At 40.7% G+C, this 14,448-nt stretch overlaps 3 protein-coding genes across 5 annotated transcripts in view; all 3 read left to right on the top strand.

Moving 5' to 3' along the window:
• tmem131l (transmembrane 131 like) overlaps nt 1-4,138 on the top strand; it is a 29,075-nt gene extending 24,937 nt beyond the window's left edge. Inside the window, exons 28-35 of one of the 2 annotated variants that reach the window (XM_026302608.1) lie at nt 49-218; nt 315-521; nt 737-815; nt 1,253-1,359; nt 1,489-1,621; nt 2,118-2,188; nt 2,312-2,445; nt 3,590-4,138. In XM_026302608.1, the coding sequence (XP_026158393.1) occupies nt 49-218; nt 315-521; nt 737-815; nt 1,253-1,359; nt 1,489-1,621; nt 2,118-2,188; nt 2,312-2,445; nt 3,590-3,898 (1,210 nt within the window). In that variant the 3' untranslated portion in view covers nt 3,899-4,138. The remainder of the gene's footprint in view (nt 1-48; nt 219-314; nt 522-736; nt 816-1,252; nt 1,360-1,488; nt 1,622-2,117; nt 2,189-2,311; nt 2,446-3,589) is intronic. The other variant, XM_026302607.2, reaches the window with a different exon arrangement.
• Nucleotides 4,139-4,210: 72 nt separating this feature from the next.
• On the top strand, nt 4,211-7,749 carry percc1 (proline and glutamate rich with coiled coil 1). 2 transcript variants are annotated; one of them, XM_026302609.1, is made up of 2 exons: nt 4,211-4,333; nt 6,656-7,749. In XM_026302609.1, exon 2 carries the CDS (start codon nt 6,671-6,673, stop codon nt 7,511-7,513), a length of 843 nt encoding a protein of 280 aa, XP_026158394.1. In that variant the 5' UTR covers nt 4,211-4,333; nt 6,656-6,670; the 3' UTR covers nt 7,514-7,749. The 2 variants fall into 2 exon arrangements, with proteins under 2 accessions (XP_026158394.1, XP_026158395.1); XM_026302610.1 differs by lacking the exon at nt 4,211-4,333 and adding an exon at nt 6,053-6,563.
• Nucleotides 7,750-8,718: 969 nt separating this feature from the next.
• On the top strand, nt 8,719-14,293 carry pdia2 (protein disulfide isomerase family A, member 2). The gene is made up of 11 exons (XM_026304087.2): nt 8,719-9,428; nt 10,583-10,789; nt 11,123-11,256; nt 11,342-11,479; nt 11,896-12,012; nt 12,110-12,235; nt 12,346-12,540; nt 12,928-13,048; nt 13,605-13,783; nt 13,914-14,078; nt 14,165-14,293. Exons 1-11 carry the CDS (start codon nt 9,017-9,019, stop codon nt 14,219-14,221), a joined length of 1,851 nt encoding a protein of 616 aa, XP_026159872.1. The 5' UTR covers nt 8,719-9,016; the 3' UTR covers nt 14,222-14,293.
• Nucleotides 14,294-14,448: the final 155 nt, after the last annotated feature.

Genomic DNA, 14,448 nt, shown 5'->3' with positions numbered 1-14,448 from the left:
AAGGCCAAGGAATGTAAAATTATTGTTTATGTCTGAATATTACCCTAGCACTCCTGAGGACAATGTGCTAATGATGCCAGAGAGGGAGAAAGAGCCTGATTGCAAAACATTGGACTGTAACATCAGTGGTAACCGCAACAGGAACCGCTGCTGCAACAGCTCCAAGTCAGAAGCCCCAAAGCCTGGACAGAGTGTTGAGAGCCCTTTCAAACAGAACGGTAGGTATCCACTGTTCGCTGCAGCTTGACAAACCCAATAGATAAACACTTGAACACGTCATTTTGATTTCATTGGCCTTTGTTGATATCTGGCAGGCGTGTGTCCTGCTCGCCCTCGAAGAAAGTATGGAACAGAACGTCGAGGCGGCGGAGCATGTGAGTCGGGGTCGGACTCTGGCAGCTCATCAGGTAGTGTCAGGGCCAGCAGAGGGAGCTGGGGCAGTTGGAGCAGTGCCAGCAGCATGGAGGGAGACAAGGACCCCAGTGCCCGAACACTCATCTGCACTACCTCATCCAGAAAAAGTATGGAGTACCTATATAGTACATTCTCTAGACACATAAGAACCTGAGCTCAGATTTTAGTGCTGGAGTATTTATTGCTTTATACTCATAGTATTCTATGCAGCAAGTGAAATCATTTCCCACTGCATAATGTTGACTAATTGACAAGAACTGTAATTTCATCATAGAAATAGATGATGATTTGCAATGTTTTGACTTTTGGGTCTTGTTATCAGGAGATTCCATGCAGTATGGCGTCTACCTAGAAGAGAGAGATTGCTACCAGACCATGAACGCAAACTACAAAGCTCAAAGGTACTTCTGACTGACTTTAACTTACACAGAAACATGTTGTCGTCTGCAGTTGTGAACCATGACAAACTATAGAACTGAGAATACTGCTTTATGAATCTGGATGAGGACCAAATTAGAAAAGCTAACTCTGAAATGTTTTTGGCATAAATATCCAATGTAATATGTGTTTATATGCACATTGTTCACTGAGCACTTTTGGTATGTAAATAAAAAAGCAGGTCAGATATGAGCTAAAAACTTGTGCTGAGTTTTAAGATTGGATAAGATTTTTAATTGTTCAGCTCAATAGTAAATAGCTGATGTTTCTAATCCACTGATTCACTTTGCACCATGACCAGGCTGTAATGAATATTTTGTAATAAATATATAATTGTATATATATTGTAATATAATTTCTCCATTGTTTCAACTACAGCCTTTACCTTTTCTCTGTTTAGCATGAACACCTTGTACCGTAAAGACCTGTGCCAAAGCCCAGAACCCACATCATCCAGCTTTACCCCGAGTTTTGCTACTGTTGCTGCGGGAGGGGACAGGAACATAGGTAACAACTGATGCTTTAACATAAAATACAAGTTTTACATTTTAAATAAACCACAAATGTCTTTAAAAAGAAAAAAAGGCTGGTACATTAATTGTAGTTTCTAATAAGACATTGTCACATGTCCCTCAGACCTCACCAGTCAGTATTTGCCTGAAGAAACATGGTCAGCTCCATCCATTCCTCTCACCAATGAATTCAGATACAACACCACCGAAGCGCTGCCATACATACCTCAGCCAGTAACCACCAGGCCGTACAATGGGTAGGTGTTTGAGCAGCAGGAGTTCCACTAAGAAACATTTTCACATTGATGATTTGAATGTGAATATTGGACTAACATTTGCCAAAGACATGACTTCAAATGAATATTAATATTACTACATGTCTGCTGCATGTAAAAGCTCCACATTGTTTGCTAATATTAGCCACAATAATATTACTTCTCTGGTGTGAAGCTTTCTGTGGGGTCTCTGGCAGATTAAAAGAAGTTTAGTTTAGTTTTTCTGTGTTTTACACAGAAAATCTTTGGTTCTTTTCTAACCAACTTAATGTCATTGTCTGATGTGAATCTTCTAAATCAAAGCACCTTTATTGATGTGGTCCATTTGTTTTGTGACCAAATTTATATTTCTCTTTATTGCTAAGGGCAATACTGGTTTATTTAGGTGAATAAGCAGCAGTGAGTCTCTGTTTCAATAGATCTGTGTTGCTGTTTCCTTTGTCTTTGTTAAAAATGTTAAATAAAATGTTTCCTGCAGGTTTACCTGGAGTAACGCCAACAGCCATTGCAATAGTCCTTACACCTTTTGTGATGAAGGGAACTACATAGGTACTTCAGTGTTAAACATTAAATACATCTAAATATGATTCATTTTGGTTCAAAGAAATAATTGCATCACTTGAAACTGCAAACCTTCAAGCTCAGCATTTTTTTGTTGCAATAATTTTGCAGGCAATGGAACATTTTCGAGTAGTTTTCCTGTGCAGGAGGGCCAGAACGTACACAGCACTCAGACCAGATGGACTGAGGAGCAACCTCAGGAATCACCCTCAACCTGGGACACAGCAGCCTGTGTAGGCAGCAAGGTACCACTCACAATACTGATCTCAAACAGTTTAATCAGGACCAGGGGAGCTGGCTGCTGGCTTGCTGCAGCTGAATACTATCTGTGGTACACAGGGGCGGTAAACTTAGAGCTAGGTCGTAGGTCTGCAACTAATGATTAGTTTTATTTTTGATTAATCTGCTTTTTTTCCTCATTAATCCTTTTGTGTATAAATTGCTGAATAAAGTGAAAATGCCTGTAATTGGATATTAGGACATAATGGGCAGTTGCAGTTTTTGTACACAGCTGATTGTGCACTTATTGGGGAAAGTGCGCTCACATATTGTGGGTGTACAATTGATTAGATCCTAATTGTCCTGCTGCCTCATGTAGGTCCACTGAAACTGCCAAAGGCTGAGGATGCAACTTAACACCCAGCTTTGATGTAAAACTCTAGAATCTATACACACACACACACACCCCTTCCCTTTAGGTGACAGTTTTATCTCTATTACTAAGCAGATGGGAGGAACAAAAGTGTGTTTTAAATAGGTCTTACTGAAAGTACATCTATTTAAAAAAAAAAAACCTATCATGTCTTCTTTCTGCACAGCGACTTGTGTGTTGGTGTGTATGCTATGTTTTGCCTTGTCACTGATAATCCAGTGTTGATTTGTATGTTGGCAGATCAGCAAAAAGAAATATCAGTAAATATTCTGTAAGATGCCTGATTATTTATGATTGTTTCCAGTCAAAAATGGCTGTAATTAATATGTTCATTTATATCATGGGAACTGTATAATACACCACCTATATTCATTTATTTTTCACCAAAATTGAGAGATTCTTGCCAAAACTCTAAAATTTCACATTATGAGTGTTAAAATTTGGAAATACTGCCAAGAGTATTGAGGATGGGTAAACCTTTGCCCTCTTTATTAGACTGAGGTCATCTTACTTCAGCTGAAAAGAACAGGTGACATAAAAGCTGAGAAACGACAACAGGTCGTAACCGCAGGGAAGCAACAGCCAAAATGTCCAATGGTAGCAAAGCACGGTGAGCAGGTAAAGTTAGAAATGTCAGCTGATGACTTTGTACAATAGCGTCTGAGCCAACAAACCAGCTGCAGTAACTGAGAAAAGGTAGCGTCAGTTCATGTGTTCCTTCTTTTCATCCTCCACAGCCATACTTTTCAGGTACGCGCAGCCTGTCCCCTATGTCCAGTCTGTTTGGATCCATATGGACACCTCAGAGTGAGCCCTACCGCAGCCACTACCAGCCTGAGCGATCAGCCCCGATGTCCCCAGTGTCCCCCGTCACCCCTCCTCATTCTCCGTTCATCCGAGAGCCAGAGGGGCCCTGTGGACCGACCCAGTACTCCAGCTTCAACCCGTTCGGCCCACACATGAACCTCGACATATGGAACTCTTCTTCCAACCGCAGCTCTAACTCACAACTCTCCAACGACTCCGGCTACTGTGGAGATGTTTAAAGTAAAAAATAACCAAAACGGCAGATCTTTACAATAATTGCAAACATATAAAAAATATGTAAAAGAAAGGAAATAAAAGTGAATGTTCTTTTATCATTATTGGGGAAAATGTGAATATTCCTTTTCTTTTATGTTCCCATTTTCAAATGTTAAATGTTGTGAAAGGTTAAGCATTTGTTGTATATTTTTCTAGATGTTTTGCAGTTTTGATCATAGAAAATAAAAAAGGTTTTGTACTTGGATGACATCTCTGCCATCTTTTCTAGTTACATAAAATACTCCTTAACGCGGGTCTTTGGCCACATGCTACTCGTTTTTGGCTGCTCTCTAAAATTTGATCATTTGAATCATTTTTCACAGAGCTGAAGTTCAACTGTTGCTTCTGCATTTTACCTTCTGCACAATTTTCCACAGACCCCACTCTAAAAGAATCAGGTGAGATGTGTTTTCTTCAAAATTCATACTATGCATGGTTTTTATCACTTTGTGTCACACATCTAAAATCCATCTGAAACATCAGCAGCAGATTATCACAATTCTTAAAGTTTTGCCTTTGTGCTTCCTAATGTGGTAAAATTAATGTTTGCAGGTACTTTCTCAGTTTGATTGCAGCTAATAAACTTAGAACATTAAAAATATGCTTTTGTAATACATTAAAAAACTGACATTTTATAGATAGAACATAAAAAATACTGGTATTTTTGTAAGTTGTGCAGGTCTTTTTTTTAGTTCTTTATGCCTTCATTTAAGCACAAATACACCACATTTAGTATTAAATGTAACTTTAAATGGTGATATTTGTCATTTTGCTTGCTTGCTAGAAAGATCTTGCTAGATGATCATTATTTTGCTATTAATATTTGGATAGAGCTTAAATGTGAGTAGCCTGGACAAATATCTTTCTTGCATAACTTAATTTTAAACATCTTTGTATTCATGTGTAAAGGGCTAAGACAGAAAAAATCTCCATAATCATTAGTCCACACAAAAACAAATTGTCACTAATTAGAAATTACTGAACAGTTTTAAAAAAAGGTTGCTTTCTGAAATATGGATTTAACCATCGTAGCTTTAATAGTTCACCTGTGAACCTAACATGAAACAAATCAAAAGCCTGCGTGTGCGTGCGTGTATATGTGTGCGTGTCCATGTGCTTGTGTGCCTAAAAGTGTGTGTAATTCATTGTCAGGCTCTTAAGTGCTGACATATTGCTGCTATTGATCTTTAGGCCTTAAATCAACACAGAAGCCTGGATACTGATGACAGGCAGGCCAAGGGAGTTAGGGTGTCCTGATAACACACACATAAACACATTAATGCTTGATGTCCACATATAAACAGAAGCACATGCAGCTGTGTACAGAGTTACAGATGTCTGTAAAGGTCAGTAAAATCTGGTGAAGTGCAGGACTTAATATGAGACATTATATAAATGCATAGTACTGATACAAATGTTTGACTGACAGTGAGCTGGTGATATTTTTCTTTATTGATATGACATTATTTCACAAAGGCACACTGCAGCTCAGTATCAGTCAAACATACATCAATTTGTTCTACATGTAATAAGTATATAAATTATTCCAATTCCATTTCTCAAATGCGTCATGTTCAATATTGACAAAATGCAAACATATTTGAAATTGAATATCTTTTATTAAAATTATATGTGAAAACTTGACAGTGGGCGAACATGTAGATACAGAATATGGAAAAAGAGAGAGAGAGCACAGAATGTGTATTAATCCAAAGCTGCAAATTCACTGTTCACTTATTTCTGTGTATCGTTGGCCAAAACCAGTCGGCAGCTGTTTTAAAAATTAGTCTTAAAAAAATGAAATTTAATATGTGTGAGCCTTGTTTTAAGATTTATTTCTTGGATTTGGAAAAGCACGGACATAAGAAAGAACTCAAAGGTGGACTAACATAACATTAAGTCAATATATCCAACCTGATCCTTTTCTAGGTTCCGTTGCTTTAAACCTGCCATGCCAAGTACTGACCTGTTTATTAGGCGCAATAGAGTTTTGTTCTGTAAGTCAGTCAGTTGGTGAAGCTGAGGATGTGTCTGAGCATACAGTGATCTTGTAGACTGTTATTGGAAGGTTGATTTTGTTGACTCTTGTGTTCTTACTGTGTCCAGTGTAAAAAAACATCACACTGCGTCTTGTCTGAGGGGAGTCTGAACAGGCTGCTGCTGTTAGTGACGAGTGGTGGGCTGATGTTGGTTCAGAGTGTTACCCTTTAGAAGTCAAAACAGCATATGATTTGATTTCATGCTCTTTTATCCTTTAACTAGCCTGATAACAGGGATGGAAAAAGCAATGGTGTGTGTGTGTGTGTGTGTGTGTGTGTGTGTGTGTGTATAAGACAACTCTTCATCATCCCCTAGCAGACGATCCATTAGCCTCAGCCCCCCTCCCCCGTTGCCCAGTGATAAAGTAAACAATGGGTATTTGACCAATCCGGCACCCAAATATTTGTTCTGGAAGCTGCCTAATCCGGCAGGAGACACACGTCTGCAGGCGTGTGCTGAGGTATATATACAGGCACAATCCCACTGGCCCAGTATCAGATGTGTGCACACACATACAGAACAGTGGATCCATCAGTGTCCCAAGTCATAGACTGGCCTGAACCTGGCAGCTAATTTGCATTTGACTAGGTAAATACAATTTTTAAGTTTTTTTAACAAATTTCAGCTGAATGTTTTCCTAATACATCCTCACCTTTTCTCTTCTGTAACTGTCTCTCCAGGTTTAACAAGCCAAAATGGCATCAGGCATCATCAGGAACTTCCTCGTTCAGGCCCCAACTCCAGCCTTCTTTCCCTTGATTTTTCAGCACACACCGCACAAAGAAGATGAAGGCGAAGATAAGCTGGAAGACAAGCCAGAGGAGAGGGAAGAAGAAGAAGAAAGAGAAGAAGAAGAGGAGGAGTATGAAGAATCTGAAGCTCAGGAAGAAGAAGAGGAGGAATGTTTGGAGGAGGCTTTTCTAAACCCAGCCAACTACACTTTGGATGTGACCAAGCAGCTGCTGAGGTTTGCAGATCTCATCAGTCATGACGTTCAGAGGTATTTTGGTCGCAGCTCTGGTGACTCCTGTGACATATACAGCGACTCCATCTCTGTCACAACCAGCGGGCGTCTGCGTTACTATGACGACCTGCTCAGAATAGCCAGAGCGGGGAGTCCAGAGGAGCAAGAAAACAGCTCTGTCACTTCTAGTGAAGATCAAGGGGTCATGGCTGTTAAGGGAAACGGCGGTCTGGGGCCCCTGGCGGAACTGTTTGACCACAGGGGCCCTAGAGAGGGCCGTGGTCGACCTATGATCAAGCGCCATCTCCCACTCAGTTTCTGGACTGAGCCGATCCCCTGCTGCTCCGTGGTCAGTTTCAACACACATGAGGTCACACACGCGAACAGCGACACACCTTCACAGGACAGCACCCACACAAATGTGAACACACACATTCACTGTAACCCACTCTCACACCACAGCACACACACTCTGGACAGCACTCAGCCGGACTTCAGTGACTTGCTGGCAAACTGGGATCCAAACCCGGAGCTCACACACACACTGACAGGGAACACACACATGCAGCACTGATGCCAACAGAGCATGAAATCTGACTTCATTCATGTCTTTTACGGCTTTGACGCTAAGGATCAAAAGCAAAATAACATTTGTTGTGCACAGTTTTCTGTTCTTTAAGGGTCAGTTCACCCTGATATAAACATGGGACTGTGTTAGACGGTTTCTCAGTGACTCTGGATGGTCTATAGACACTGTGGCTTTTTTCACTACTGTTTATTAAAGAAAAACTGAAAAAAAATAATGATGACCCTGAGGTCTGTGGATTATCCAGAATAACCAGGACACTGTTTTCAGAAAAATACATCACATCAATTTAGTTCTTGGATTTTTTGTTTTTATGTGAAAAATCTGAGAGCGGGGAGACTGTTACAGTCTGCCATTTAAAACTGCTTGTTTCTAGACTCATGCGACTGTCACATTAAATTGAAAACTTTACGTAACTTCTTTAATATCTTATGTTTGCTGATCTTCACTTCTCACCTTGCTGCAGTGACGTACAGGTGTGGTCCAGGCCTTTAAACTCAAGTGCAGCAGTTTTAGCATTTGACCACCAGCCTCGTGGTGACTCTTTAACTGTATAGAACTGCAATGGTAAATTGCTGAGGTACATCTGTAATTTAATTTCAAGTATTTGACAGAGTTTTGTGTCTTTAAACTAAGTAGGAGAGACAGATAAATAAAAGTACACCAGTAGTTAAGGTGTGATAACTGCAGTTCATGGTCAAGACCTTGAACGTTGAAAGTGCACCAGGAAGTGCCCTTAAAGTCATAATTACTTAAGTGTAAAAATCTCTATGAAGTAAATAGTTGATGCCTCTAAATTATATCAGCAAGACATGTTGCCTGGTTTTAGTGCAGCAAAGTGCCTGAAACTTTCCTGCTCCACGATATGCACATTTCTAAAAAAAATGTTGTACTGCTAATTTGGGTGAAGCAAGCTGATTAATGTATAAATATATTTTTTTATGAATTGGCTAATGTGGACTATGGAAATGTTGACTTTCTTGATGTTAATGAGAATATCCATCCTCAAATCATGCAGAAGTATAGAGTATATGCAAAACAGATCATTTCCTGTCTGTTAAATGATATTGTGGCTGACGGAGGGTGGGGAGGGGGTGAAAGTGTCTGCTGTAGTTAGAGCAAACAGAAATGGTGAGAGTGAAAATGAGAGAGCTAGAAATTCATGTAATTCCTGCTCTCTGACTGTTTTTAGGCAAATGAGGGTCTGATAAGGGCCAGAGAGAAGGGAGCAGTGGAGGAAGGAGTGAAAAATGAAAGGAGGATATACAAGCACATGTTCCCATCGGGTGGAAATTGGGTCTGATAGAACGTTTTTAAACAGGGTGATGAACATTTTCAAGAAATGATGACCAAGAAGGAGAAAATATTTACTAAGTGTATGTGTCACAGTTGCTGAGTTGATCTGCCGGTTTGCCCAGTTTTGACACTACAGGGCACAATTTGATTGGTTTAGACTAGAGAGAGTCCCCTGCAGGCACAACATCTAATTGGATGAGCAGGAAGGCCAGTAACATTTCGACACACATGCTCCATCTTAAACAAATAAAGGTACGAACTTTCACTGGTCCCATACCTGAGCAGACACACCGGAGCAGCTCAGACAGAAACACCAACATGAGGACACGCACGCTTTTGTGCATAGCCCTGCTGGGCCTGCTGCTCTGGGCCTCCTGCACCCAGGCCAACGACGAAAAGACTGACAAAGAGACAGAAACACAAGAAGAAGCATCAAAAGAGACAACAGAAGAGACTCCAGGAGAAGCAGAGGAGGAGGAGGAAACCAAAGAGGCACCAAAGAAAGAGAAAACCACTGAGATAGAGGAGGAGAAGGATGTGATGGTTCTTCACACCATCAACTTTGCCAGAGCTCTGAGCGAGAATCAGTATCTACTGGTTGAATTCTGTAAGTAGTTCTGAATCATATCTAATACCAAAACATTTTTATGGTAAATGAACTCTTGAATTCAGTGGATGCTACTGAGCTCTTACAGAGAAGCTGATCAGTTTATGTCTCATTGTGTGTTGCTTCATCAACCAAAATAACAACTGCATATGTTGAGCGAAATAGATTGTCATTTAGTTTAGTGATAGAATATGATGCAGTTGCAAAACACAACCAGGTGTGACGTCCTTTGGAGTGATGCAAAAATTAAAATGAAGCTGGAGATCCATTTTTGACTTTGTGGTTTGAAACAGGTAGACAGCCTTGGGAAATGACCAACAGCTGTGGCAATAGCCAAGTACTGAACCCTGAGTTTATCATTTATAGCACAATATACAGTCACACTGTTCTGTGAGCGCCCAATCCTGTCAGATATCAGAAGCCACGCAGGGTCGGGTCTTAGTACTTGGATGGGAAACCACCTTGGAAGACCAGGGAGCCTCAGCCACTGAGGTTGCACAAGCCATTGTGGTCTTAGTGTCGGTCCCAAACCCATGTAAATGAGCCAGGAAGGGCACCCGGCATTAAACATGTGCCAAATCAATCATGTGGATCAATCGATCTGCTATGGCGACCCCTAACAGGAACAGCCGAAAGAAAAAGTTGAGCTCATATATGTACAGAACGTTGGCAAAATTAGAAATAGAAATAGTGGCTATTTTTGGAACCTACATGCAGAAAACTGTTTTCTGTGTGATCATTTTATATCATTTAAAAATCTCCAGTATTCTCAGAATGTGTAAACTTATGAGCTGTAAAATGTAAAATGTTGCATTTGAGTTGAGGTTTCTACCGTTGCTTTCTGTGCTTGAGCGATTATCAAGCAAGCACACAGCTGCAATGCACTCACACGGCCTCTCCCGTCCAGATGTTTTACTGGGTCAACTTTCCCACAGATGAGCTCAGCAGCAGCAGAAGAGAGGCCATAACCAGGAAAGGAGCAAAGGCCTGACCGCCACTGTTGCTAACAGCTTATTTTCATGTATATCTGGACATGTGGTGCTGATAGCAACACAGGTGCCTGCTTTGGATAATAAACCCCCTTCAGTTTTCAGTATCCTCTCTACACAATTTAATGGTGTGAAAAGAGGATCATTCTGTGTGTTTGTGTGCAGATGCTCCCTGGTGTGGACACTGTAAAAACCTGGAGCCGATTTATGCCGAGGCCGCTGGGAAGCTGAAGAACGAGGAACCCGTGATGCGTTTGGCCAAAGTGGACGCCCCAGAGGAGATGGAGCTGGCTGAAGAGTTTGAAGTCAGAAGCTTCCCCACTCTGAAACTGTTCGTCAACGGAGACCGCAAGGAGCCTGTCAACTACAACGGTAAACACACAGTCAGTCATCACCAGTCAGTGATCAGTCAGGAACTACACAGATAAACAATGTACTGTATCTATGTCATGAATTAGCCTGACTCTAACCAAACTATGTGTTTACTTTACAGTTTACAATTGAACCTGTCTCTCTTCTGTAAAGTGCCTTAAGCTATTTGACTGCATCAGGTTTTCTAAGTCATTGATACATCCGTAATCTTACTTGGTCTCATTTTCTAAGAATCAACATAAATAATCTGTTGGTTATTTTTTTTTCCTTCTATCTTGGTGTGTTAAAGCTCCTGAAACAGCTCATTTGTTTGTGCTTGTGTGTGATGCCCAGGTAAGAGGTCAGTAGAGGGACTAATCCAGTGGATGAAGCGTCGTTCAGGTCCTGGTGCTCCAGTACTCGACTCTGCAGAGTCTGCAGCTCAGTTCATTGACGCCCACAACATCGCCATTGTTGGGTTCTTTGATGTATGTTTATCTTTTTATAATATAATATCATATCATATAACATCATATCATATAATGTTCTTATTTTGATTGACATTCCTTTTAGGATGTGGAAAGTGAGGCAGTTAAGGTGTTTAAGGAAGTTGCCTTGGATATGACTGACACTGAGTTTGCCATAACAGCAACTCCTGAGGTTTTCCAGAAGCATGAGGTTAAAGCCAACTCCGTTGTGTTGTTCAAAAAGGTATGAACATGGCAGAGAGGCCAGTGTTTTATGGAGAAATGGTGCAAATGCTGTGTGTTAAATGTTAACACAGCTGAGAGTAACGTAAAAACCTGTGGCAGTTTTTTACATAACAATGGGTCAAAAAGGTCAATATGGCGTCTATTTAAAGTCCCATTCACAGAAAAACTATAAAGCTTCCCTGCTGTTATGTCAGTCTGTGATAGTATGTGATGGCATGATTGGGACTTGTTGTTTCTGAGCACATGCACCTGAACTCATGATAGGCCTGGATTTAAAAGCATGAACCCTGCAACAATATCTGATTTTGTGTGTCTGTGTGTGTGTGTGTGTGTGTGTGTGTGTGTGTGTGTGTGTGTGTGTGTGTGTGTGTGTGTGTGTGTGTGTGTGTGTGTGTGTGTGTGTGTATTTACTAGTTTGATGATGGCAGAGCAGACTTTTCATTGTCAGAAGAAGGGAAACTGGACAAAAATGATCTGGTCAACTTCATCAAGACAAACAGCATGGAGCTGATCATCCCATTTAACCAGGAGGTAATACACACTCCTGCACCTACACACACACACAGGTAGAAGATTACAAGGAAATATAGAACTATACTGAAACTATTTATTGTGAATGTGTTTTCAGATTGCACCTCAGATATTCAGCTCTAGCATCCTCCTGCACAGCCTTCTGTTCATCAACTCCACAGTGGAGAGTCAGAAAGCCATGGTGGACGAATCCAGGACTATTGCCAAAGAGTTCAAGGGCAAGGTAGCAGTCTGGTGTGTGTGTGTGTCTATGAAAGAAAGAAACTCAACCTTATCTTGTTTCTGAATTTCTGTGTGTGTGTGTGTGTGTGTGTGTGTGTGTGTATTATGTAGATGCTGTTCATTGTAATCGACGTGGCAGCAGACCTGTCCTATGTGCTGAGTTACTTTGGAGTGTCTGAGAAAGAAGCCCCCACTGCTCGTATCATCAACATGGAGACTGGAAAGAAGTTCAGCATCACTGCAGGGGACCTCACAACAAACTCACTGCGACAGTTGTGCCAGGAAGTTGTGGATGGCACAGCCAAGGTAACACACACACACACACACACACACACACACACACACACACACACACACACACAGCATAAAGACCAGTTGCAGAAAATAATGTGAGTGCATTTACCCAAGTACACATGAAGTACTTGTAATTTACTTGAGTATTTCCATTTTATGCTACTTTACACTTATTGTAGTTTTTACTTCAGTGTTTATCTCAAGTGTATGCTGCTTGTTACGATTGTGACATTAGGATTTTGTACATTTTGATAGTTTGTTGATAAAACCTGCACTTTTACCTAAGTTGGAGCACAGGACCTTTACTTGTCATGGAGTTTTAAGCAGTTTTCTTGGTAAAAGATCTGAGTTGTTTCACAATTGATTCACCTCAGTAATGTGTCCTGTTTGGTTTTACAGCCCTACTATCGGACAGAGGAGATCCCGGAGGACTGGAACAAAGGAGCAGTTAAAGTCCTGGTGGGGAAGAATTTCGAGTCTGTTGCTCTGGACCCGACCAAAAACGTCTTTGTGGAGTTTTGTAAGTCCCTCTGTCTGCATTAGTTTGATATGGCTCAGATGTCAGATATGTGTAAAGATCAGCTCAGTGACTTCAGCTGTTGTTGCTTGACATACTGGTCTTTGATTAAGTTCTCAACTCTAACATTTACACTGTAGAGCACCTTTAAATTTCCCATTATTGCTAAGAACACAGTGGAGTTCAATTCTTCCCATTTACCAGATTCGTAAATGAATATTAGATGACACTGCACTTGTCAGCGACGCTGCAAAACAATAACAACTCATAAGTTTTCTGCAGAATTAATAATGTGTATTGTATTTGACAAAAACCTTCCCTACAGCTTAGATTAGTTTGTACCTTTTATATACGTTAGATTAATGTTCTTGGGTCATAGCATTTCCAACATTTCATTGTCATTAACAGTTATGATGACACTCTCTTCACCATCATCATTGATAATAATAAGATTTGTGAACACAGTGATATTTTAAGGCAGGAGACAAACATGTGTTTTTATTTGTGTTAAACTAGTTTGAAATGTTCCTTGTGTGTGTGTGTGTGTGTGTGTTTGCAGATGCTCCATGGTGTGAACACTGTAAGGAACTGGCTCCCATATGGGACGAGCTGGGTGAGAAGTACGCTGACCATGATGACATCATCATAGCCAAAATGGACGCCACAACCAATGAGGTGGAGTCTTTTGTGATTCAAGGATTTCCCACGCTCAAATACTTCCCAGCTGGGGATAAAGAGGTACGCACACACACACACACACACACACACACACACACACACACACCACACACATAGACTCAGGCACATGAGCTATTGAGCTGTGTCACTAATCCTGATCTGTTTTTGCTCTCTGGGTCTTCCTCTGCAGGTGGTTGACTACACTGGAAAAAGAGACCTGGAGACTTTGTCAAAGTTCCTGGATGACGGAGGAGTGCTGCCTAAAGAGGAGGATGAGGAGGATGATGTAGATGATGAAGAAGACATGGAAGCTGAACGTCCTAAGGAGGGTGATGAAGCTGGTGATGATAACAAGGTTTGTATTTTTACTATTATCTTAAATGTTTTTTCCCCAAAGTAAATCAACTCACTACTCTCCCATTTTATTTTTCCCTCTTTCAGAAGACTGGTGAGTCTGCAGAGGTACCGACCAACATAACGTCTAAAGATGAGCTGTGATGTCGCTTTGGCCAATCAGGATCAACCTACAGTAGCATCTTTCACTTTTCTTAATAAAATGAACTGGGGTTTAAAAGTGTGTAGTCATTACTATTTTGAATGGGACTTTAAAGCATATAAATATATACATTATAGTTTTCTTCTTTAATCTCATGAGGCAGTTCAAGCTGCCTATTAGTTAAATCAGTGAATATTTCAACTTTTTTTCTACACTTTTTCTGAGTGGG

This window comes from Mastacembelus armatus, chromosome 1 (assembly GCF_900324485.2).
Source record: "Mastacembelus armatus chromosome 1, fMasArm1.2, whole genome shotgun sequence".
Lineage (NCBI taxonomy): Eukaryota > Metazoa > Chordata > Actinopteri > Synbranchiformes > Mastacembelidae > Mastacembelus > Mastacembelus armatus.
This window is presented reverse-complemented; position numbering and strand designations above follow the sequence as displayed.

Excerpts from the sequence above, each read along its gene's own strand:
- percc1 (XM_026302609.1), top strand. The coding sequence starts at position 6,671 with ATGGCATCAGGCATCATCAGGAACTTCCTCGTTCAGGCCCCAACTCCA.
- pdia2 (XM_026304087.2), top strand. The coding sequence starts at position 9,017 with ATGAGCAGGAAGGCCAGTAACATTTCGACACACATGCTCCATCTTAAA. Across the intron at positions 11,480-11,895 it reads CCGTTGTGTTGTTCAAAAAG|TTTGATGATGGCAGAGCAGA; the intron begins GTATGAACATGG and ends TGTATTTACTAG. Across the intron at positions 12,236-12,345 it reads CCAAAGAGTTCAAGGGCAAG|ATGCTGTTCATTGTAATCGA; the intron begins GTAGCAGTCTGG and ends TGTATTATGTAG.